This window comes from Abramis brama, assembly GCF_963993115.1.
Source record: "Abramis brama genome assembly, chromosome: 14".
NCBI classification, from domain to species: Eukaryota; Metazoa; Chordata; class Actinopteri; order Cypriniformes; family Leuciscidae; genus Abramis; species Abramis brama.
In genome coordinates, this window is record NC_139976.1 from 14,960,475 (window position 1) to 14,986,267 (window position 25,793).

Genomic DNA, 25,793 nt, shown 5'->3' on the forward strand with positions numbered 1-25,793 from the left:
CCAGTGTTAAAACATTACGGAGCAAACAAATGTTATTAAAGCAGTTAATAAAAACAATTTATTTCATGTTTAGCCTAAATCACAATAATTTAACCTTTAAATCGTTTTGATCATGAGTGATACAGGCAACCGAGACAGTGAGTGAATTGGCATAAACAATATTTGAATCACAAATAGGCTACTGTATTACTGCAAATGTAGCCTATTATTTGAGCCCACATATGTTTGGAAAATAGCAATAAATCGTAATTTTCTGAGGTGTTTTCTGAAGTACTTTTTATATTCCTGAACTTCCTGCCCTTTTAATGGGGGAATTCGTCTCAGCCTGACTCTCAGATCCAGAAGATGCAGACTGGTAGGCTATAGCCTATGTTTAATCATGGCTGGTTGATTCAGACATAATAACCAATTTTTATAGTTGATCCCTTGATCCAGAGTTATTACCCCGCCTATGTCTCTAGTCAATCCGCGTTGGGCTCAAGAGTCAGAGGAGGTGATACTGGTGTTGGAAAGTAGGGAAAGTGGGACAGCGGAGAGGGCGTATGGTGTTGTGCACGCGCTTTTCAGGTTGATGTCTTTACAACGCGAAAGTTATCGCTTGCTTCCATCTCGCTGGAGCGGCACGCGCTCGGCGTGTGCCAGTATTTAAAGGGGGAACACCTCAGTCAGTGCCAAATTTGTGAAGCGGGGTGAGGAAATGGCATTTCAGCTGTTTTTGCAGACCGAGCGCGGCGCTGCTGCTGGCGGTGACGCCTAACGGGAGCTCTAATAAAGCGGGATATATCTCTAGCAGATGAAGATGGTGAATTCAAGCGTTTTATTATCGTCATGGCAAACGGAACCGGCAGCATCATGTTGAAATGCGTGGTTGTCGGCGACGGCGCCGTTGGAAAAACTTGTCTACTGATGAGCTATGCCAACGACGCCTTTCCAGAGGAATATGTGCCCACTGTGTTTGATCATTATGCAGGTAAATATACCAGCGTGTTACTGGGTCATAATGAACATTAATCAATATTTCAGTGTGTATTTGATATATACACGTATTTAACGTTTATTTAGTGGCATTTGCAAGACCTCGAAGTCACTTGCATTGTGTTGCGCTTGTGTTTCTATAATGGAAACCACCTGTGGGCTGAGGATGCAACTGGTGCACATCTGCATCCTTATGGCACGATTCATTACGTTTCCCTCGATCAGAAATAAATAAAAACCTATTTACTTTCTTCTTCATTTGATTAGAAGTAAATAAAACCAAACTGAGTGCGTCTTTCACTTGATGAGAAATGAATGAAATAAATTTGCATCCCTCTTTTAATTGAACAGATAAATAAAACCAAACTGAGTATCTTTTTCAACAGATAAAACAAATTTGCATCCCTCTTTCACCTGATCAGAAATTAACATCAATTTGCATTCTTCTTTAACTTGTTCAAAGATCAACAGAGAAAACAAAGAAACAGCCTTTTTCTTTAATCAAAATGAAAGCGTCATCATATTTAAAATAATAATTTGTGATTTTGTTTTCAGTGAGTGTGACCGTTGGGGGAAAACAGTACCTGCTGGGGCTGTATGACACTGCAGGACAGGTAGGGTTAAACCATTCTTCTCTCATTGGCCTGAGGCTTTTTCATTAGCAATAGTAACTCGATCAATACAGGCAAAGTACATGGTGGCCTGTTCAAATCCATTCAGAGTCTTTTTGGCATCATATGCATCTGATTTAAAGGGATCATTCCTCCAGAAATATATTCTGTCATCATTTACTCACTCTCATGTCGTTCCAAACCCGTATTACTTCATTTCTTTTATGGAACAAAAAAAGATGATGTCAGTCAGGCTGGCAGTCTCAGTCGTATTCGTTATATGGAAACAGATGAAATCCTGTCTGTCTGCTTTCGTGCTCGAAAGAAGAAAGTCATATGGTTTTGGAACAAGATAAGTGTGAGGGTTAGATTACAGAATTTTCATTTTTAAGTGAACTGTCCCTTTCATCACCAAGCCTCTGCCAAACTCAACAGGTGAACACACACTGGTGACTCTCAGAGGAAAGATCAACATGTAAAACTGTGGGAATGAAACAGCAATCTGAAATCTTTACTTCCTCTGTTTTTGTGTCTTAACCAAGATGTTGAAAGTGATCATTGAAAAAAGATCTTAAGTTGCCATATGGCCTTTGACAATTGTTCTCCAAGGTGGTCTAGTCTAAAGAAATAAGTATCTGGAGTTTTAGCAGTATAAATGGGAATTTAAAAACCTGTATCCTGAAAGGCAAAGGCTTTGCCTAAATCTCATACTCTCTTTGTTGGTACTTCTTTTGAATATCCAACTATTTTATATAGTGTGAATGTGTGTCCGGACGCATTACATTCATCATGTTGTCTTTGTCATGACGGTTCAGTTGCATCACTTCACTTCCATTCACAAAGTCTCTTAGCCTCATGGGATAGTAAAGTTTCCATTGGATGCACACTTCAGAATCTCACTGGAAGTAGTCGGCCACACTAGCCTTTTTTATGAATAATTCTGACACGCTAGCGGCAACTCTTTTCCCATACAGTAGGGAAGTATGCTTATTTGAATGCAGCCTATGTCCATGTCTAGAATTTAACTTTGAAGTATATGTGACCCTGGATCACAAAACCAGATGTAAGTCGCACGGGTATATTTGTGGCAATTAGCTAACAATACATTGTATGGGTCAAAATGATCGATTTTTCTTTTATGCCAAAAATCATTTGGATATTAAGTAAAGATCATGTTCCATGAAGATATTTTGTTAATTTCCTACCGCAAATATATAAAAAAAATATTTGTGTGAGTGAATGCAGCACAATCGCGAACATAACTGGACAACTTTAAAGGCGATTTTCTCAATGTTTCGATTTTTTGCACCCTCAGATTCCAGATTTTCAAATAGTTGTATCTCTGCCAAATATTGTCCTATAATAACAAACCATACATCAATGGAAAGCTTATTTATTCAGTTTCAGATGATGTATAAATCTCAATTTCAAAAAATGTACCCATGTGACTGGTTTTGTGGTCCAGGGTCCACATGTGTTGTGTGTGTCAGGCTGTCTAACTGAAGTTGTTTCCACAACAGTGCACTATGTGTCGGTATGCATGAATCTACCAAGCACCATGCTGTAAATGTAGATTGAACTCCTTCTCGCCCAGGGCCAATAATTCAGAAGCGGTACAGGCTTGAACTGTTAAAAGCTGGATATCTCATAGTATTTGATCTCTGATGAATGATTTATTTACTTTGGATTCCACGTCTTGTGAAACTTTCTTTGCCATTCTACAATTAAATAAGCATCAGACAATTTCGTTTGAACAGTTGAAGATGGCTGATTTAAATTAATTTTGCCATGTAGTGTTAGTATAGTTTAATTCATCTGATATATAGAAAACTAAATCCTCATATTTTTAGCGCAATTTTTCACCGGACAAAATTGCGATTGTTAACTCATGATTTCTGTTCTGTCTGTGCGCACCAATCTTGCACTTCTATCTACTCCTCAACCAGACCACCTAGAGACTTCGGGTTTTCGGCATTATGTTAAGGAAGGTCTAATCTCGGGAACGCACAAAAAAAATCCAGGAAAAGATTTACTATCTCTTAGTGTTGTGATCCCATGACGTCAGAAAATTGCGCTAAAACACTCACTGAGTTTTTATTACTTGTTTCATGCTGTTTTAATGGTGATCAAACAGACAAAATTATGGCCAGGATTTACCAAGGATATACCAAATCCATGAGATAAAATCCACTTTGAAGCTCTTAAACAGTGGAGTAGTGCATCTGATTCAGTTGGCTTTTTTCCATTGAGTGTCATCTTTTAAAAATACAAAAAAATGTGAGTGGTGGGCCAGATGTGTAGAAGTGTCACTGGGGGCCAAGTGGAGGGATTTAGTTTTGAAGCAGTTCAAACACAGAAAACCCTTCCCACATGCAGCCTCTCTCAACAGCTGGCTCCAGTTAGTACCGTACAGAAACCATGGCCGATCAGTTGATCAAGAGGATTCATTTAGCTGAAGAACAGGAAAGGTTAAATGTAAAGCTGATGTTCAGGACAGACTTAAAGAAGCAGTTCACCCAAAAATCATTTAATCACTCTCATGTCTTTTGAAACCTTTGCTGAACGCAAAAGAAAATGTTTGAAGCCAAGCTGATTTTTTTTTTCCATACAATGAAATCAAATGGTAACCATCACTGTCAAGCAGGATTTGGAGTTAATAACTTATATTTCAGTTTGTCTCTCACACAAACCTATCATGGCTTTGTAGAGCATGAGTCATATGGACTACTTTTATGATTATTTATGGTGCTCTGAAACTTTCCCAAATTCCATTTTAATGGTTTAATTAAATTTTAATACTCAAAATCCATGTCTAATCAATTGAATTCATAAAACTTTAACAGTTTAATAATAATTTATTAATTTTTCAAATAATAGGGCCTGATAAATAACTTATTTTTAGAAATTGTGTTGTCAGTTTTAATTTTTTGCATTGGAATTTGCATGCTTGAGTATATGTGTAGTAAACGAAACTGCGGCACTCATTTACAAAGACACGCAGAACATGCAGACTTCAGATTTCAGTAGCAGTCTTTTTGCGCTTTAATATTCACACTCGCTAGCTCATGTTGCCATTTGATTAAATGTACAGCCCTACTTTTGATTTATTCATCCAAAACTTCTGTGACCATTCTGTGTTTTGCTGTAAATTAAACTTTTATGAGTGGATTCTGTGATTCATTTTATGTTTTCTGAATGTCGGAAATCATATGGCCCTATACCTTCTGCACATGTCCAGGATTGATTGAGCAACACACACACACACACACACACACACACACACACACACACACACACACACACACACACACACACACACACACACACACACACACACACACACACACACACACACACACACACACACACACACACACACACACACACACACACACACACACACACACACACACACACTTTCTTGTACATCTATCTTTCTGAGGACATTCATTGACACAATGCAATATCTAGTCGCTTACCCTAACCTTACCCATCACAACTAAGTGCCTAACCCGAACCCTTACCCTAAACCTACCCTTAACCTAAATATAACCTTATCCCTAAAACCAAGTCTTGACCCTAATACAGGCCTTTAAAGGGGTCTCAGAAAGTGAGGACCGGCCAAAATGTCCTCACTTTACTCTCTTTGTCCTCACTCCAGTGGTCTAAAACTCAAACTGGTCCTCACAAAGATAGTATTTATATTACTATATATGTAACTATATCAGAAAAAAATAGTGTGTGCGTGTCTTTTAGTTGCCAAACATTTGAGTTCTTTGAACCTTAAATGTTTGAAAGTAATAAAATGCCTTCTGCAGAGCAGTGTTTGAAAGATCTAATTAGCTGTTTATAATTTTAAGGCCAGTTTACACTGCACCAACAGATAGCAAAAGACACTTCATTGGGTTTTGTCAGATAAGTGTGCGTTCCGCCTGTTGCCTTTGGTCGGCTCTCATTTTCACCGATACATTTTTTTAATCGCCGTTTGTTGGGTCTTAGAACGTCTGAGAAGTGACGTGCTGTAATCTGGTGACTGACGGCGTCTGTCGGCGCAGTGTGAATTGGCTTTTAGGCATCTCAAATCTATAATTAGTTTTTCCAGCAGTATTATTGTGCACTTGACTACAATATTCCAATTTATATATTCCATAAACATTCTGTTCTGCGTTGACTAGATAAAAGACCTCATCAGAATTCCCTTTGTATGACAAAGGGTAACTTGCCCTTCTCAGACATGTGTGTCAATGAGTGTGTGCTCCATATAGCCATGTATTTTAAACCTCACTGGGAGGAGTGAAAGGAGAGTTTTCTGGCACACTTTATGCAGTAAATAAATGGTAGCAATATTGGAAGAATAGGTAGATGTTCATTCTGTTTTAGTTGTTAAAAATAGTTTCAAGCAAGAGGCCTTTAGCTCATAAGCAGATACATGTCAGTTGGCTGTCTTCACAGGCTCTCCGTCTGATTGGTCCTGACATGCTAATGGCCTCAGGAGGAGTCAGAGAGTAAGCTGGATAGTGTCAGTTAAGGGGCAAACTCTTAGATGTTGACATCTGTCTCACAGCTCCATCTCAACCATCTAATCCTGATCTTTCGTCCTTTTCTCTCAGTCCTTCACCTTTTTCTTTATTCTCTTGGGTGATGTTTTAACAGGGCGTTGAGTTGACAAGTTCTTGATAAGACTCAGAGAGGGAACTGGGGCCCCAGATGTGAAGCACAGCTGCAGTCTGCATTGCTTTTTCAATCCCACCCCAGTGTATGTGACTGCCTTTTGCCCTTTCTGGGGCTCGGCCTACCTCATGACCTATAACTAGAAGGGATTTTAAACCATACAATTTTTAATACTTTTGAAGTGCTCACATAATATGTTCCTTTTATTCGCAACTGCTTTGAATTCATACTGGAGTCTATTTCTGGGATGAAAGAAGGACATTGAGTTTGAGCCACACACAAACACACACATATTTATGTATTTTATTAGTGGAGACAGGACTGAAAAAGAAATTGAATGAAATTTTGACTTTTGATAATTACTTTTATGTTGGGACTGATACTCCTCTGTAGGCAAGCACCAAAGTCTTGAACTTGATGCAAGCCGTAACTGCAAGCCAGTGCAGAGAGATAAATGGGGTGTGACATGGGCTCTCTGGGTTCATTGTTTAAGTATGTTTAGTTAACTATACACTTTATGTATAGGTAAGTTTTAGAATTTTGTAGAAATGTAGGTAGAGGCAGGTTTTACCATCTAAGCCTAGGTTGGAATTTCAAGAGTAAATCAGAACAGTATAAAAGCTAAAGCAGTAGTGTAATTGCAGTAAAGAGAAAAGGATAATTCGTAATCATTATGAAAAAATTGCTAACAGAAGTGACCATTTCTTGAAGATTTTAATGGTCTCAGAAGATCAGGTAAAAGTTTGAAGCATTCCACCACAGCGGTACAGAGAGAGTGAAGGTTCTTGTTATTGAGTGTGTGTATCATTGTGATGGTACCATCAGGTATGGCTTACTCACTGACCTCAAAGGAAAGTGGTAAGTAGGAGGACGAAGTCCCAGAGTCAGTCATTAGCCGCGTTTCCACTGTCGGGCCAAAAGCGGGCGTGCTAGTGCGTGCCAGGGCCGGTCGCGTTTCCACTGTCACTTCCAAGGCTTGATCGAGCCTCGCCGGGGCTTCCTTGGGGCCAACGGCCAAGGTTTTCTGGCCCGCCGAATACCTCGGTCCAAAGTGGGTGTAGCGTGTCAAATATGTGCTTCCACTTGCACAACACTGTTACACGGGCCAGCTCGGGCTAGAGGAGTGGTTACGAACAGAGGCGGGGTTTACCTGAGCCTGGAGACGGCAGCGCCGGATGATTCTGTCAGCATTAAAGACTTTTAAAATAATTTACCTCAAAACTCACTTTTATGTTTGAATGCCTTCTGTTTGTGATCCAATGTGGATTCTGATCACCGTACAAGGTAGAAATATTTATACGCAATGCAAAAGACTATGCACGCTAACCATTACCATAGTAAACATAGTAGCCTAAATATGAACGCTTGAAGAAATCAGACAAATCATAATGGCTATCACAATCATGTTTTTAATTTATCTGTCAGTAGCCTACGTCTCGTCTATTTATCAACGTTTTTTTCAGGAGCTTCCTCTGTTTCTCTGACTGAAAATATAACTAGGCTACTGGGAGAGAGGGCTAAAGCTCCTTGGGTCGTAATTTTGGTGGCATATTTGTGGAAATTATCATTCTTTCTAAATGTAAATATGTCATGTAACTACCAAATTAACAGAAACAGCCTCGACTGAATAAGTAGGCTAAGTGTGTCCTTTTGTGAAATAAACGGTAAACCACTTTATTTCTGTGTGACAAATGAATTCATTATGATCAATGTATCCCTTTTTATTGTAAACCTGTGGTAAAACATTGATGCTTGGGTTTTAAATATTCAAGTAAACAACAAAAATGCCAGCAAATGGTCGCTTTTATCATGTTTGTTCTGCGATCACGCTGTTTCCAGTGATTTCTTTCTGATTAGTTTTCTGATAAAACTTCCATTTGTTGGTGAAATGATGGGTTAGTGTGACGTTGTTCCAGAGAGGTGTGTTTTAGTGAAGCGCTGCAGAGCTTCTGGCCCGATAGTGGAAATGCAGCAGATTTTGGGCTCGGTGCTACAGGCCCGGGGCTTTTAGTCCGGTACGGCCCATTTAAAGCCCTGGCTCGCACTGGCCCAACAGTGGAAACGCGACTAAAAATGGCTGGTCAGAGCCATGAATTAGATTTTTGCAGTTACAGGGAGCCAATGGAGTGAGACCAAGCATTCTACCACATGGATCGTAGCTGCAGACCGATGCCAATAAGGTCACTGATATTTTGTCTATCCCTACAGACCACATTTGCTTCCACCTCAGGTGTCGTTGTTTTTTTTTTGTTTTTTTTTTACTTGGTGGTTGTCCCAGGTGCAGGAAACCACCTCTGAAGCACCTGCCTAGAGTCTGATTTAACTCCTGGAGGAAGTGTGAAAGGAAAGACCTGACTGAGCTTTATCTGGGCTGAGTAATCCGCCTGTGTGTGTGTTTATTTGCTGTACCGCACAGCAAGCTTCAATTAATCTGAGTAAACACAGCCATGAATTATTCTCTTTGGAATGGATAACGGCAGAGGAGCCTCTTTCTTTCTTTCGTTCTTCGTTTCCTTCCCTTCCTCATGTCCCCTTCTTTCTGAATATAAAACTTTCTGTGGAAAATCACCCAACCATTACATTCCCACTTTTATTCTTCAACTTGCATAAGTGGGCCTCGTGGGTAATTTTAACTTGCTGATTTTTCATTCTCTCTCTCTCTCTCTGATTCCTGTTGTCTTATGTAAGGAATGAGGTGCTAACAGCAAAGAGACTATCAACTGCAGATTGACCCACTTATGTCACCACAGCAAATCCACACAGATAAACATAACACACATTCACATACTTATTATACAGAAGATTGACAGACAAAGATGGACCTCAGAATTTATGGTCTGTCACTCACACATGTAAATTGAGGTTAAATCTGATTGAATTAGGAGTACAGGAAGGCATGAATACATGCAGTAAATGGAGAGCAGAGGGGCTCTTGAGATAAATGTTTTATAGGAAAAGCAGTGTAAAAACACTTTCCCCCTCTCTCTGTACCATATTGGTCTCTCACTCTCTCTGTGGGAATCTTACAGCAACACTGTACAGTCAGACAGATTGGAATCTGATCTGAAAGTCAAGGGCTGAGGGAAGAGAAAAGGGCAAGGCAATTGCAATCTGAGTGATGAATGGATGGATGGATGCTTGCTTTGTTAGCCCAATCTTGTAAATTGTGCTGCAATAAAACCAGACACAATCAACACTGTACGGTTGGAACACAGAACAGTATAGAATATATTACTATAGATGCTGACTGATGCTGGTATAAAACATATATTATACAATATATAGAGTAGTAATATACCAGGTGCTTTTATGGCTGTCTCTGATTTTGAAACCCTAACTCCAACACACAAATGTATTTTAAACTGAGTGTGTGTGCCTTAGTAGAATGAAGGCATATATAATTCGGATGTCTGAAGCAAGTAAAGGACAGTGACTAGTAGGGGTGTAACGGTTCGATACGTACCTTGGTTTTGGGGTCACTGGTCGATACGAGTTTGGTACAACAGGAAAAAGCAACAAATCCCCAATGCAAGGTTTATTTTCATTTATTTTGAACAGACAGTAGTGCAAACTACCTCGTGAGGTAGTTGGTACAGTACAGCCTCCTTTAGAGTATTAAGCAATAAGCAGTAAACAGAATGCACTTTTGCATAGGTTATATTTTTTGTAGGGCTGATAAAAAACAAAAGGTATTTGATCATAATCAGCTACAAAACTGAAAAGCATATACAAGTACAAAATTTAAAAGAATAAAACATGTGCAGAGATTAGTTTTCTTTGCGCACTAGAGTTCATTTAGCCTGACTACGTCAGACTTCGTACTTCCGCTCAATTTCATTTTGCTTCTGTACTCAGTCTGAGACAGCGTAATAGCTTTCTGTTTTCCTCCGGCCTGAAAACAGCCGGCCAATCAACGAACAGAGGGCGGGCTGAGAGCTGTGACGTAGACGCTGATTGTACCGTGGATGCGTAGATTTACTTCACATAATCTGCAAAAGTCGTTCACAGCCATGTTCACTCCGGTATTTCGCTCGATGGTTTTGTTTTCGCATCATACATGTGTTTACAGTGGAAGTTAGATGCGGCTGAGCATGCGCATAACACACGCCATAACCAAACGTTATGTGATTGGCTTACGGGTAACCAATGATTTTAAACTTCAGACAAGCGAGAAAGAAAACGCTTTTCAATTATGCCATGCCAGACTCTGTCTACGAAGCAAAGCGAAGTAGCAGAGTTTGGTATTACCAGGCTAGAGTTCATTAACATGCTGTGACAATGCGGATGCACAAAGTTCAATATTACGCTTTTTCAAGAAATATGAGCATGAAAGAGCCTACTTCACCTTTCCACGAGGAGACCACGAGTGAAGCGGCACCCGAGGCTTCCCATTTCCAGGACACTGATCATCACTGGACTGGAGTGAAACTTTGACGACACAAATGATTTTGTCTCATTATAACAGCGGAAACAACTTGAAATACTCCGTCATTTATGGTCATACAGATTAGAGTAAGATATCATGTGAAACCGTAAAGTTTTTTTATTTGTGTACTCACAATTAAAATGAAACATTGTGCTTTTGTAAAATAAAGAAGAAGAAGAAAAAAAAAAAAACAGGATGCCGCTTTCAGCCGCCCCGGTTTCATTTCCATGAAGTCACAAAAATTAATTGAAACTCTGCGTATAGGCTACTAGCAAGCTCTTGCATGCCATCTGAACTCTTGTTTTGGGTTTGTGCATAGATCGTCTCTTCTTCTTTAGCTCTTTTTCCGTTTGAGGCAGTTAACAAACAGCGTTGCATTACCGTGCATGCCCCCTTCTGGATTGGAGTGTGGATCGCCTGTGACCGACTGTATTCGTCGTCTGACTGTATGCACCGAACTGTGACGGTTCGGGACAAATACATGACCATTACAACTGCTAGTGACTAAGCATCTCATTACAGATAACAAACAGCTGATAGTCCTCCTCCATCCCATATCAGATATGCTTTTGTAAGAAGCAAAGAATAGAAAAGGGACAGAAGCAGTTGTCTTTTACAGTACTATGTGTGGAGGAGAAGCTGTGCACAATTGACTGTATTGTCACTGTACTCATACTCCAGGATAAATGTGTGCATTCAGAGGCTGTCTGTTGTCAGTGGTATCAGCTGGAGGGAGAGCTTTATGGTAATGATGGAAGCAGAGAAGGGTGTTTCCAGGTTCACTGCATTCGACTGCTGTCTTGCTTTTTTTCAATCCATTTCCCTCAGCTCCCGAAAAAGCAGGCACTCACTAACACAGGTATACGCGCACACACATACGTTTTCCCTAGAAATGTCACATATTTCATTATTAACAAGCTCTGGATCATGATAAGCGTTTTCAAGGGAATGAAGCACTAATATAAAAACCTATTTAATCAACTGCTTTTCACAGGCAACAGTCAAAATGTATTTTAGCTTCATTACAAGCCAGCAGTCTGTTTCATCTCAACTGACTTTTGATGCTACAGTAGAAACCTATGTAGTGAAAACTAGTCAAAATATGAGTCAAACCTGAGCCATTGAAAAAGACCGCTGCTAAGTTGATTAAATGACTGCAGTTTTAATGGTCCTGGCGTACACCCAACACTGCACATTTTTGAATTTCTCTCTTATCTGACACACCCATCTGAGGTCTTGTAGTCTTTACTCACAAGCAGATGAGTTGAATCAGGTGTGTTTGATTTGTGCAGAGCTGGGGTTACTCCAGGATCTGATGTCATAAGCATTTCAGTGCCGGTATACCCTGTGCAGTACACTAACAAAGTTTCATCTTTCAATACTACTCCCAGTTCTCTCCAACAGGAACAGGCATTATAATTGTAAAAATAATGAATTTCCACTCATCTGCCATTTTTTGGACAGCAGGTAGTAGTTTGATCCAGTGTTGTCTTCTTCAACCAGATTGGGCCTTTTGAACAAAAATATTGCAATTCTGTTTGGTGCTGCTAGTGGCTTAGAAATTACACATTTCACCTTTACGTAACATCTCTATATTTCATTAGCGACTCCCAACATGGACATAAACTTGTGTTAAATGTGTGTTCTCTGGTGGTAGCAGGAGATATGCAGGAGACGTGGGTGGATGATGTGTTTGCTTATTCTACATTCAGTTTTGGCAAAGGCCAGCTGTAAATAATACCATCCCTCCCACCCTGCCCCCTGTAGAATGTTTGAACAGGCCAAAGGATGGGCAGCGAGTGTATTTATAACGCAGTCGGCCCACAGGGGCAACACACACTGACACAACAGTCTCACTTACACCACAGATGCACCTGCTCAACTTTGTTTTGTCAGGTTATGTTGCAACAAATCCTGATTTGTCAGGGACAGGACGATCTCCCCACAGCAGTAGCAAACCGTTTCGGTTGTAATTCTAAAGGTTATATATCGCAGGTTCATATCTCTGCCACAGAACAGCACATTTGGCCTTGAAACATTGACAGTTGCAAGTAAAAACAGAAGGTTTATATCACTCGCCAATCTTCTTGATGGATGAGCGACTGTCTGGCTGTGTTGTGTGTACTGAGTGAGTGTGTATTTGACATCGCTAAAAGTGAGCTTTCCCCCAGTGTCCTACGTCCTACCCTAAATCTGAGGTTAAATGTACCATTGCGCAGTGAAATTTTGTGGCCGAAATCCAGTAATTCTAATAGGAATCCATGCGATATGGTGTTTCACGTGAGGGTAAAAATGAATTCCCACACAGATTTCGTTTGTGTTTAAGTTGGTCCCACGAATTCACCACATTGACCAACAGAAAGCTGAAAGTGACTTCTGTGTGAGCTGTGCTTTATACATCTCTACACTATTAACAATAGACAGTGAACACCCTCAAAATTTCACTAAAATTTCTCTAATATAATCACACATAAAGGCTTATGCAACCCTGAACTCCAAGTTACAGAAACGGAAAAGTACTTTCGCAGAAGTACTTTGACTCGCAATCTTAAGTCGGCAGTTGTTAGTAACATCCCTCGCGGTTCAGATGCAAAGGTGCTCCTACAGTAGATGAGAGACGTCATGGTAAATTAAACTCTGAAGCCACATTTCTGAGGTTTCATTTCTGGAAGCTCAAGACTGTTCCCGAGTGGTGCCTGTTGCAAATGATATGTTTGTACTGCAACGCATGGCCAGAGGCACATGCTGTTACAGTTTAGACACACTCTCGTTGGAAAGAATAACCATGGATGATTGCATACTAACACACACTCTGCGTGTAGACACACAAACACACGTTGGAAAAAAAACAAGCTCCCAAAAATATCAGTCACATGTCCCCTGTAAATCCAGGCTTATCTGTTGTAGTGTCTGGGGTTTCTGGTTTCCAGAGGACATGTCGATGTCTCTGGGCTGTTTAAAAGGACGAATGAGGAGATGGAGGAAATGCTGTTGAGTGAAATATGGATTTATGGGTCACGAGTCATAATCTAAATCATATTAATCTCTGCTCGATCATTAGGGTCAGCGGGTGATTTCTGGTTGCTGCTTAAGTGATTGCTGATAATGTTCCAATGTAGAGCATTTGTGGACTCTGATTCAATACAGTGGTGGATGCTATTAGTTAAGATTTGTTGGAGAAGTGAATTCATATTAGGGTATTTTACTATAGTAAATGTTTCTGAACTTTTGATGCTTTTTTAAAAACCATTGTTGACTTATGATCAGTAGAAGGCTCTGTGCTTGTTTTTACCCAGTGTCCTCTGGTCTGACAGGAGGACTATGATCGCCTGCGACCCCTGTCCTACCCCATGACAGATGTCTTCCTCATTTGCTTCTCCGTGGTGAATCCGGCCAGCTTCCAGAACGTAAGAGAGGAGTGGGTCCCTGAGCTGCAGGAGTACGCGCCCAACGTCCCTTACCTGCTCATCGGCACTCAGGTTTACACACTTTGCTACACAAACGGCACAATATTATTCAGTATACTGCCTTCTTTTTGTAATTGTATGTGAAACGGTGCACAAATTTGTAACAAAAACATTCGGAACACTAGGATGCTATATTGTTATAGCATATTGTATACAGTGTTGCTATATTGGTGTCCTGTCCGGTTATCATCTTGACCCAAGTTTAAATCCCGTCTGACAAGCGCGCTTCCCAATAACACATCCCGCAATGAATACACATTCGTTCAGTAGGTGAAGAGTAGGCGGTTTTTAGTGGCTGTTCGAACGCATTCAACCACATGAGCGTTTCCACTCCGAAAGCAATCCGATTGAATGCGCTTTCGACTACCTCTGCAAGTGGTCGAAAGTGGACAAGCTCAAAACATTTTATACCCCGTTTCCACCTGTATTTAGCGTCGTCCAAAAAACGCATCTTAATACCAGATGGAAACAGGGCCTTATGTAAAGCAATATACTATATAGCAAGTCTCAAGTGCCTGATTTATTTATTTTTTGGTTGCAAATGTAATTATATTATCACCTGACTCTTTATAGAAATTTGGATATATGTCAAACTTTATCCGCATACATATAGTGCGCTCGCTTGCTATAGCAGGGCGATATATATACTATATAGCATATCTAAACTGATTGATTGCTTGTATCATTGCAAAATGTAAACTATATTATCGCCCCGTTCTAATCTGCTAAATACAAAGGCATGAATATATTATAAACATTACCATCATGATTTTCTGTATTGTAAAAAGCGCTATATAAATAATTGTGATATTCTGATTATAGGATGCACTGATAATTAAAATTCTATCTGATACCGATAAGCCTTCTTATTGGAATTCTTCATTCTAAAGAATTTTGTCTAAATAAATGTATAATACAACACCTAAAAACTAAAAATAATCATTTTAAAATGCTACAAGTGAATTTCAGCATCACAAAACTATAATGTACAGTACAGTATAAAAATGCATATATTTTTGAGATTTGCTGAAGATTACATTTAACAGTGTTATTAGATTATTTGTTGGTGTTTTCAAAGATTAACTTTTTAAGTGTTAAAATGGATGGTAAAAGGTAATCTAAACAAGCATGCACAATTATTAAATATTAATTATATATAGGTTATATTGTGCATCCCTAGTATACTATTCCAAAGATAGCACAAACACATTACTTGTCTGGTTTTGTTCATTTTGTGTTGACTGTCAGAATTACTGATGCTACAGATATTTATGATCTGTGAGAATGCATTGTGGTTGTAACTGATGTGTGGTTATATTTGTGGTAATATTATGGATTGAACATAATGAATTGTGTCCTATCGTAAAAGGTTCGGTCATCAAGTGTTCATGACATATAGTCAATGAAATTGTTCAAACGGCTTATTATGATTGCGTTGGTAATTAGTATATCCCATGTATGTGTGTTGAGAGTGAGGGTTTGTCATCAGCCCTAGTCCTGTCAGGTCATATTTATTGCTGTGTGTTCCATTCCCGTCTTAATCAAACCACAGAAGTGAGATGAATACAGAATACAGCGCAATCGATACGAAAGGGGGCCAGAGAGAGTCATGGGAACAAGGACCCTGAACCAGGGCTACATGAGTAATTGAAATAAATCTGAAATCGTAATATAATTTAGTGAGCTGTATCAAAGGCTGTGATTTGATGAAATAAATATTTGGCTGCATGTTTCAGAGTGACATGGGCATCTCATTATGCAACATGCACCAACAGTCTTCTCATAATAAAGGGAAGCTTTAAGAGTTTTCCGACAAAATAAAGTTTAATGTTTAATGACTGCCATAAATATTAGTATTGTAATTTTACAGTTGTAATTTTAAAATTAAATTATTATATTCTGCTTAAATACTCTATTTTTTTTTTTTTTTTTTTTTTTTGTGAAATGTTGAGTAATATTTATTATTTTTATATATATTTTTATTTAGTTCTCCCACTACTACTAATAATAATTATAATTATCTAGCCATATTGATCCAAAAAATTGCAATTCGATTTTTTTTTTTTCCCCTTATATCATGCAACCCTACAAAGCTTTACTTCTGCTGATCACCAGCCAATGAACATTGACATATTTAAAGGAAACCTTTACATTTGTGTTCCATGTGTCTAATTGGAAGATGTGAAGGAAGTGCAACGCTGTGTAGTGGTTTTGCTAATACCTCAGTGGATGTATGGAGAGCAGTTTTTTTGTCGAGAGTAGCTGGCGAAAACTCAAACTTAGATGAAGTGGAATTTTAATTAGAAACAGGGAAGGCGGAGACCCTCCTAGACCACTGCGGTGGTACTTTTTAGGTGAAAGGGGAAGTCTGTAGACGCATGCCACCATCTGGTCTTGGGTTGAATTTCCTGGAGCCTTCTGCTCTAAAAACAATCTCATTCACCGTCCTTGTACAGTTAACCCCTCACGTTGAGCCTACTTAACTGTAACTTTCTCTCTCTCCGTCTACTTTTTTGGCTGTAGATTGACCTACGGGATGACCCCAAAACTATTGCCAAGCTGAACGATGTTAAGGAGAAGCCCATTGTGACAGAACAGGGCCAGAAGCTAGCAAAGGAGGTGAGAGGGGAAAATTATACTTCCTATTTCTCAAGTTTAAAATAATACTGAAACTTTGTAGCGAGAGAACTCAGACATGGGTCAAAGGGAAAGTGAAAAGAACAGTCGTGATCTGAACAGTGCACGTCTAAAATGATGTCTTAATTTTCTATGCATTTCCAGATTGGTGCCTGCTGTTATGTTGAATGCTCAGCACTGACACAGAAAGGTCTGAAAACTGTGTTCGACGAGGCCATTATAGCCATTCTGGCTCCTAAGAAAGGCACGCTCAGGCGAAGACTGGGCCCACGCTGCATCAACTGCTGCCTCATCACATGATACACCAGCTCAGGGGCGTCCAAGTGAAAGAACGCAAGGACTGATGGTGACCAACTGACAACCATCCAGATTACAATCTGACTTCTGAACTAAAGGAACGAGAACCAATGGACGCTGTGAAATATGAACGATGGTGCTGTACAGTCCAAGTTATGGGCAAATGACAAAAAGACACATTCTTCAGGGAGAAATGACACAAGAACACTAATCTTTGAGATGGGATACAAGGAAAACAACAAAACGATTTGCTGAACGTACAAGCACAGAGAATAGACAATGAAAGAAATGCAAAGACGTCTGAGACACCCTTTTTAACGGCTAAGAACAATCGAACTGTATTTCCGTGTCTGGCTCAGCGAGCACGAGTACGAAACCCAGACAAGCCTAAACAGCACAACCAAACCCTTCGGTCATTTACAGAAGTAAGACTTTATTTAACTTCAAAAAGGGAAACTCGGCATCTCAATTTGGGTTGCAAAACAGTTGCTTTTTACAAAATGTCTCAAGACAGAACTGGCTTTATATACAAGAAGGAAGAGAGGAATTATCAAATAAATATACTGCCATTATGAGCATACAACAAATTAAATATCTATTCTACAAAAGAAAAAAACATTTGATTTGTATTGTTGTAAATGTGACCTCAGAGTCATTTTTCTTTGATTTGGAGCACGCACTGGGGTGGACAGTCGTTTTTGACTCAAGCCTGGATCTTTTTCTCTGTCAAGTTTCTGGTGGCCTGTGAGTGTGTCCTTCGTTTCCTCACTTAAGCTTGTAGGTGAGCTGTTTGCGATGCCAGTGGATCCAGACAGGGGCAGCGACAAGGCCAGTCAGAAATCCAGTAGTTGCCCCGAGGGTACATGAAATGGGCCAAACCTGCGCAGAGGAGCCACAAAAACAAAGAGATCAAAACTGTCATATTGCAGGAGCACAAGTGACTGACTGAAAATTCTACAGATTCACTGTGGTGTTTTACCAACCAAATTTTTTGTATTTGAGACTGCTTTCTTCCTTTCTTTTTTTAACATAGAGTTTTGAGCGTTACGTATTGGTGGCCTTGCCGCTCAGGTCTGTGCCGACTGCTTTGCATTTTGAATTTTTGCTTCATATGATCAAGTTGATCTTCTTTTTAATGAATTTCTTGCAGTCCATGCAAATATGTGGAGTGGTCCGAGTGGTCTTTAAAGCTTCCAGTACATTGTGAGCAAAAAAAAAAAAAAAAGCCTTTATAAATAGTAGATATATGGAATGCAAATCTAAAAATCAAAAGGCACAATGGTTTTATGAGTGCACCTAATTCAAGATTAAAAACTTGCTGTTGATGCCAAATGTGAAGTGGATATACAAAAATGTAAATTGAATGACTTGCCGCAATATGCTTACTGACTATAAAAAAAAGTTTTTCTAATATTTTGTCTCTTTTGTTTTTAGTCTTGTTGCTTCTTCATATAGATTTTAATCCCTTATTTAAGTCTAGCACATAAAACATTTTAAAATAGGCAATTCTTTTTCTGTTATATTAACTTGAAGAAAAATAATACTATTATACTAGTTAAAAACTATAAACACTACCATTAAAAAGTGTAAGGTCAATAAGGTTTTTAATGTTTTTGAAAAGTCTCTATACTCACCAAGGCTGCATTTATTTCATCAAAAATATGGTAAAACAGTAATATTGTGAAATATTATTACTATTTAAAATAACTTGTTTCTATTTTTAGTATATTTTAAAATGTAATTCATTCCTGTATTATAAAGCTGAAGTTTCAGCATCATTAATCCAGTCTTCAGAGTCACATGATCCTTCAGAAATCATTCTAATATGATGATTTGGAGCTCAAGGAACATTTCTTGTTGTCAGTGTTGAAAAGTTTTGTTGTTGTGGGAAACCACAAATATTTTTGTGATTCTTTATGTATAGAAAGTTCAAAAGAATAGCATTCATATGAAATAGAACTTGTCGATTTTGATCAGTTTAATGAATCCTTTTTAAATAGAAGCATTAATTTCCCAATTGACCATGAAACTTTTGAACAGTGTGTGTATATTAATATTTTAAAACGCACACGTTTGTTTCACTATATTAGTGAGGACACTGCATAGACTTCCACCGATTTTATATCAGGCTAATATTCTTTATGGCCTAACCCAACCGCTACCTTATAAGCCTTTTTAACTAGTAAGGACCAATAAAATGTCCTCACTAGTCACAAAAAATGTAACTATATAAGTGAGAAAATTTGGCCCTCACAAGTATAGCCAAGTATGTTCACATAACACACATATATCTGAAAAATAGCAACAAAATATTTGATAAACACTATCCATCCTTTTCTTATCCTCTTCTCTTTTTACAGAGTGAGATTTCTTCCATTCATACATGGTCCCTTCATAAATGACTGAAGATATGAAGAGTGGCTCAGAATTAAAAAAATGTCAGCAAGATTGATTATTCAATTATCTCAAGACTATAATGATATGGGTTGCAATATATAGTGTCATGGCAATGAGAAGGAGCGAGTCTGTGCGAAAAGCATCAGTATTCAACCACCCCGGAGTTTCTCATTAGCTCACAACCCCATCATCATGTGTTTAGGAATCATCAGTGAGTCTACGCCAACCTCACTCCCCTCCCTACAGCTTCCTCACTCCCGTAATGAGTCAGTTTCATCTCTCTGGCCTCGTCTAGACATCTGTGTGTATAGAGCGTGTCAGAAAGCACACATGGGAGACTTCAGCGTGACATTTTGAGGGCAAAACGAGGGCAAACACTGGCCTCTGATCAATGTCTGTACAACACATGAATAATTGAAGTACCAGCACAGTCCTTCTATGCCAACAAAACCTGTTTATGGCTGTCCTGCACGATTGGTTGAGGAATGTCTATGTTGTCTAAAAAGGCTCTAAGTGTTAACCACACATTATTTGTTTTCTATTTGACAATGATCTTTAGTATAATGCAATACTGAGATAAATGTCCTTTAATAAAGATATAGATGTGATTGTGGTATAAAAGAAAGCAAGTTTCATTTGTCTGAATAAAAAAATATATATATGTTTTTTGCCCATTTAATAAAAATCAATAGGGTTTGTTTATCAATGGGGGATTATTTAGGGCTGGGCGGTATGACGGTATATATCGTTACCGCGGTAGAAAATGTCAACCGTAACAGATTTTTTCATTCCGTGATACCGCGACATGTAAATAATTGGGCGTGGTTAACTCACATGCAGCGTGCGTGAGACCTTTTTACAGTCTATGCGTGAGACTGAGTCTGAGACACTGAGATTTGTCAAAGAAACATGGAGAAAGCAGATCAAGAGAATCCACAAAGGAATTACGTTTTCTAAAGGGTTGTTGTTAACGTGATATTTTCGGGGGGAAAGGCGCAGCAGTCAACTAGAGCAGCGCGGCACCCGTAGGCTACAGTTTAGGGGAGTGCACGATCGCAACGGGGAAAGCATGAAGCTTACTTGACAACAACCGTTCATATATCAATATCGTAACGAATAGAAATAACCTTAAATAATGTATAGTTATCTGCATCTTTCTGTCTCTTATGTATAGTTACTTTTTAAACACGAAACTCGCATTCAGTATGACACGCAAGCGGTTGCCGTGGTAAGTTAGCTAATGAACAACCTGCGAATGTATAATCCTGTATCTGAGGCAAAATTACTAAATATGCAGCGCGAGTTATATATTTCTAACTCCAAACAATTGGCCACTGAAACAGCTGATAAAATCTTGCTTCGATTCAATGCGTGATTACAACTTGTCACTCAAATTAACCGATCGCATTTTTTTTTTTTTTTTTTTTTAACCGATCGCATTTTACTGATGCAAAAGACGCGCGCGTGCACACGCACTGAGAGGGAGCGCGGTGTGTCGGTGTTCACCGAGCTATGTAAAATAATGGCGCAGTTACAAGGTATAATTTACACTACTTAGTCAACACTAACAGTAGCTGCTGTTCGGTTTTCATACTGCTGTTCTCCTAGTCACTTATGAACTTGATGAACTTGACACTTCTGAACCTCTCTTGATTAAAGCTTTAGGTGACGGGTTGCCAGATATCACAAAAAGAACAAAACAAGCCCTTTAAAAGCAGACATGGCAAAAATGTACCGGGAAAACATTTAAACATAACTAGTATCTAATATCCTACCAAATTAAAAGGAAGTAACAAAATAATTATGAATAGAATAGTTCAATATAAAATATTCAGATATTATAAACTGATTGATGAAGTAAAGCAATAACATGAGACTGAAAAATTATTCAGCAACACAAAAGTTGAATTGCACCTATGAGTTGTATTTAGAAATAATTTACCAAATAAAATAATAAGAAAATTCAAACAAAGTGAAGTACTTTTCATTTCTAAAGTATTTGGGTTTATTTATTATACAAAGCCCTTTTTGTTGATTTTTCGAGAATAACTACACATATAAATAACTATATTGTGAAATATATCGTTACCGTGAAATAAAATTAGTCATACCGTGAAACAGAATTTTGGTCATACCGCCCACCCCTATCTGCTATAATTGCATGAATTATAAATAGACAACATAAACATAAGTAAAGTAAAACCAAAATATGTTACAAAGAAAAATGATTTCTCTGGCATGTTCCTCCTTTCTGAATTTTAAAACAAGGAACCCTGTACTGCAATTCTGCTGCAACGGCAGAAATCTGCTTTCTGCACTGAGCATAACTATGTATTATAGCACTCATTAAGCGACAAAGTTTGCAGTGGCTTTTGCTTTACTAGCCAAATTTAATGGAGAGTCACATGAAATCATCAGGGGGGAAGAGAGATGCATTGGGGTGTGTTGCAGGCCAGACTCAAACCTGCATCACCCACTTGAGCGCCATGTCTCAATGAGCCTAAAGAATGTGCATTAATTGCTAAATGACATATTTCTTTTAAAATTACAGGAGTTTCTGAGACCAGTTGCAATAGTGTCATCACACTAACCTGCCATGGTCTGTCCCAGTCGAGAGGAATGGGGAAAGCTCCCAGCCAGGCCCCAATCACACTACAGCCAGTGGTAATCTGAAGAGAGGTGTCCCACACTGACATCGCCCTGAAAATGACACATGCTTAATCATAACATTGCTGCTATTGCTAACAAATGAAAATGAATAAAGCTGAAACGTTGCTCATGAATACAGCAAACTAACCATATATCAAAAGAAGCAGTGTTTATATGAACATAAGTTTGCATTTCTTTGTTTTGTTTTTTTAAAGAAATTAATAGTTTTATTCAAGCAAGCATGCATTAAATTGATCAGAAGTGAGATTAAAGACTTTTATGTTGTTCCAAAAAATTTATATTTCAAATAAATGCTGCTTTTTTTTCTTCACTTTTTAAGCCATCAATGAATCTTGAAAAAAATGGTTTCATGGTGTTCAGAAAAATATCAAGCAGCACAGCTGTTTTCAACACTGATAACAATAAGAAATGTTTCTTGAGCACCAAATCATCATATTAAAATGATTTCTGAAGGATCATGTGACACTGAAGACTGGAGTAATGATGCTGAAAATTCAGATTTGCCATCACATGAATAAATTACATTTTAAAATAGTTTTCAAACAGTTATTTTATATTGTAAAAATATTTCACAACATTAAGGTTTAACTGTATCTTTTGATAAAAAAAATACTGAACTTAAAGAGACTTCTTTCGAAAACATTAAAATCTTACCAACCCTAAACTTTTGAATGGTAAACAAAAATGAAATGGACAACTTTAGCTTAAAATACCATATGTAGGTTATAAAATATGAGGCTTTTTGGCTGTTACACAGTGTAGTGATGCAGGATACAAGATGACTATGCATGTTCGCTGAAAACAGACACAACTGCATATTTACATCTGAGAGATAAATTTCCTGCAGCGTTTAAGCAGAGATACTGCAGCTGTACAAACACAGTATCTCTGACTATCATACCATTGGAACATCACTAAATTATAGTACAAACGTTCAGTGGTTTTGTTTCAAAACACTTCAGTCAATGTGAAGCTATAGTTCATTTAAGCTAAAATGTTATATTACGAGAAGCTTTAATGATATTATTAATTAAAGCTGCAGTTCGTAACTTTTGGCGCTCTAGCGGTTAATAAACAGAACCGCATGCGTTTGCGGAAGAATATTGTAGCCAGCGCTACTTCTCTCTGTTTATGTCTATGATGAGTCACGCAGGTACTGGGCTACTCCGCAGTGGTACGACCCGAACCAGTCTAAAATAGTCAGAATATAAACACTTATTATAGGTGTAACGTAGTGATTCAGGATAAGAAAAAAACAAGGTTTGGAAAATGGATTCATGATATACTCGCTCATTATATACATTTTGTAAATTTTGAACACACAAAAAAGTTACGGAATGCAGCTTTAAACGTTAAATTATATACAATTAGAAAATGGGAAAGGACCAGACCCAGCTCATGCCCCAAACTGCAGGATTTCCTCTGAGAGCATTAAGCCACACTCAACTCATAAATGGGGATTGAAGCATTGTGATTGCCATTTCAAAATGGTTTTGCATCATTTACTTTATATTGAAGGCGTTCATCCTACAATAATCCCTTATCTGTGAAACTCAATGAGATCTGTTGCACCCATTTGTCAAAGTTGGTCAAGGTCTCCATCTAGTGGATTACAGCCACTGAAACAATAACACAAACTGTTCAGCAAAGCCTCTTCCACACCGTAAACGGAGCAAGCAGTGATTCAAGTGGTTTATGTAGACAGTTTATCCTGCATTTACCCATCTCTGCTGAAAACCCGGATCCATGCCTGTACATTAGGGCCCAGTATGCAGAGACATCTCAATGTAGTGAGTGTGGACAGCAGCACGGCCAGAGAAAACGTCTCCAGGGCAGACCTACAACATGACATGTGACTTACACATCTGGTATTTCACATTTCTGGACACAAAACAAACAAACAAACATGTAATACTTACTCGAGCAGAGGTGCGCCGTACATTACCACCACAGAATGAAAAAAGAGGCATGACAGTAGAAAGTACAGACAGGATCTGGACAATCTGTTGATCTGTGGATGAAATAACAAATGAAACTTTAATCACCATGAAATAAAAAATGACATCTCTTGTTTTTATGGAATATTGCAGTACTTAGTATAAATGATTTATCCATGCACATAATTTTTTTTATTGCAGCGTCATCTCTTCTCTTCTCTGATGACGTGTTTACTGGTGTGAGGGCTGTCACTCACATGAGATCATAGCAAAAGCAAGCAACAACAATCCAGTCTATTCCCAATGGACAAAATCAAGTCCCGCCCTACATTTTTTTCTTGTTCAAGAAGCCGTTTCACTCTTATATACCGGTACATCACAATAGAGTGGTGCAGGGATGATGTCAAAACCCAGAAGAATAATTCGCCACTGGTTCCCTCGAGATTTTCCTATAGGGTTTTTTCAATTTATGAGTAAAATAAGGTCTGTGGAAAACATAAGTTGACATTTTGTTCTACAACTTAAATAACACACACTGTTACGTACCACATACTCAAAGCAACCGAACGTAACATATTGATAACGCAAATTTTGAAGCTGTTACGTTCCTATTATGTACCTAGATAAGAAAATTTGGAGTTTGAGTGTGTTTAGTTTTTCGTTGTAGAACAAAACGTCCAAGTTTCGTCATCTTATGTTTACCACAGACATTATTTAACTCATAAATTGAAAAACCCTATTATAAAAACCCATAGGAAAATCTTGAGGGAACCAGATGCGAATTAATCTTCCAGGTTTTGACATCATCCCTGCACCACCTTATAGGGAAGAAAAGACTATCGCAATTTCTGTTTTATGCTGACTTTAATACTCATTCTATTTAGTCATCAATTATGTTTGCATATCATTGGAGAATGTTCTGCCCATCTCTACCTTGTAGCTCAATGTGTTTTTCTTTGTTGGTGGGCTGATGCCAAGAAGCCAAAACACTGCAATGGTGACCACAGCAACAGATCCAGCCACACAATACAGCCAAACCATGTGGGTCCCATAAACAGAGAAGTTTTCCAAAAACACAGCAGGCATCACAGTTGCCATGAAGATGGAGGAGGCAATAATGGCATGAGCGGATGCCATGCCTCTTATCTCAACATCCCACATTATGGAAGTTAAGTGGAGGTACCTGTTAAAGAATATTGAAAGTAAATTAATGAGATGAATGAACAATTGCAATAGAAATGTTAAAGCCATTTGCGTGTCTTTCAAAATATTTTATGTAAGGTCAAAGAAAGGACACGAAAAACAGATAAGAGTCCAACGTGATAATGAGACTGGCAATAAAAGCATAATTTCCAGGAAATGTTAGAAAAGCAAGCATACTATTGCATACAACTAAAACGAGCAGTTAATTCAATGATTAATTCAACTTACTTTGAAGTAAAGACTGACCAGTGGAGTGTTGTGCCTAACGTTACCTGCCCTGGTTGTAACTTATAAGTTATATCCAATAAATTAACTTCTAAACTAATGGATCACCAGATTCCTCCAGCACCTGAACAGTTTGAACAAATTCAAGTTTTACCTTTCCAGAATGAATGCCAATAAGACTGCAAATAAATGTGAACAGTTTATTTACAAAACATGACTCCCGTGTAACTTACTTCCGGGAAAATGAAGTCACCAACAATCAAAAACATACCTAAAA

At 38.4% G+C, this 25,793-nt stretch overlaps 2 protein-coding genes across 3 annotated transcripts; one reads left to right on the forward strand and one right to left on the reverse strand.

Annotated features, from left to right (window-relative positions):
- Positions 1-459: 459 nt before the first annotated feature.
- rhoq (ras homolog family member Q) lies at positions 460-18,495 on the forward strand. Its single transcript, XM_084135906.1, has 5 exons — positions 460-970; positions 1,531-1,589; positions 13,998-14,162; positions 16,674-16,769; positions 16,932-18,495. The coding sequence occupies exons 1-5, from the start codon at positions 829-831 to the stop codon at positions 17,085-17,087; spliced, it is 618 nt and encodes a 205-aa protein (XP_083992032.1). The 5' UTR covers positions 460-828; the 3' UTR covers positions 17,088-18,495.
- Positions 17,498-25,777, reverse strand: pigf (phosphatidylinositol glycan anchor biosynthesis, class F). Of its 2 annotated transcripts, none has more exons than XM_084135904.1 (6): positions 25,520-25,777; positions 25,022-25,271; positions 24,071-24,162; positions 23,873-23,989; positions 22,073-22,181; positions 17,498-17,963 (listed from the first exon to the last, which is right to left on the reverse strand). In XM_084135904.1, the coding sequence occupies exons 2-6, from the start codon at positions 25,247-25,249 to the stop codon at positions 17,850-17,852; spliced, it is 660 nt and encodes a 219-aa protein (XP_083992030.1). In that variant the 5' UTR covers positions 25,250-25,271; positions 25,520-25,777; the 3' UTR covers positions 17,498-17,849. The 2 variants fall into 2 exon arrangements, with proteins under 2 accessions (XP_083992030.1, XP_083992031.1); XM_084135905.1 differs by having other exon boundaries at positions 25,671-25,750.
- Between the last annotated feature and the right edge of the window lie 16 nt (positions 25,778-25,793).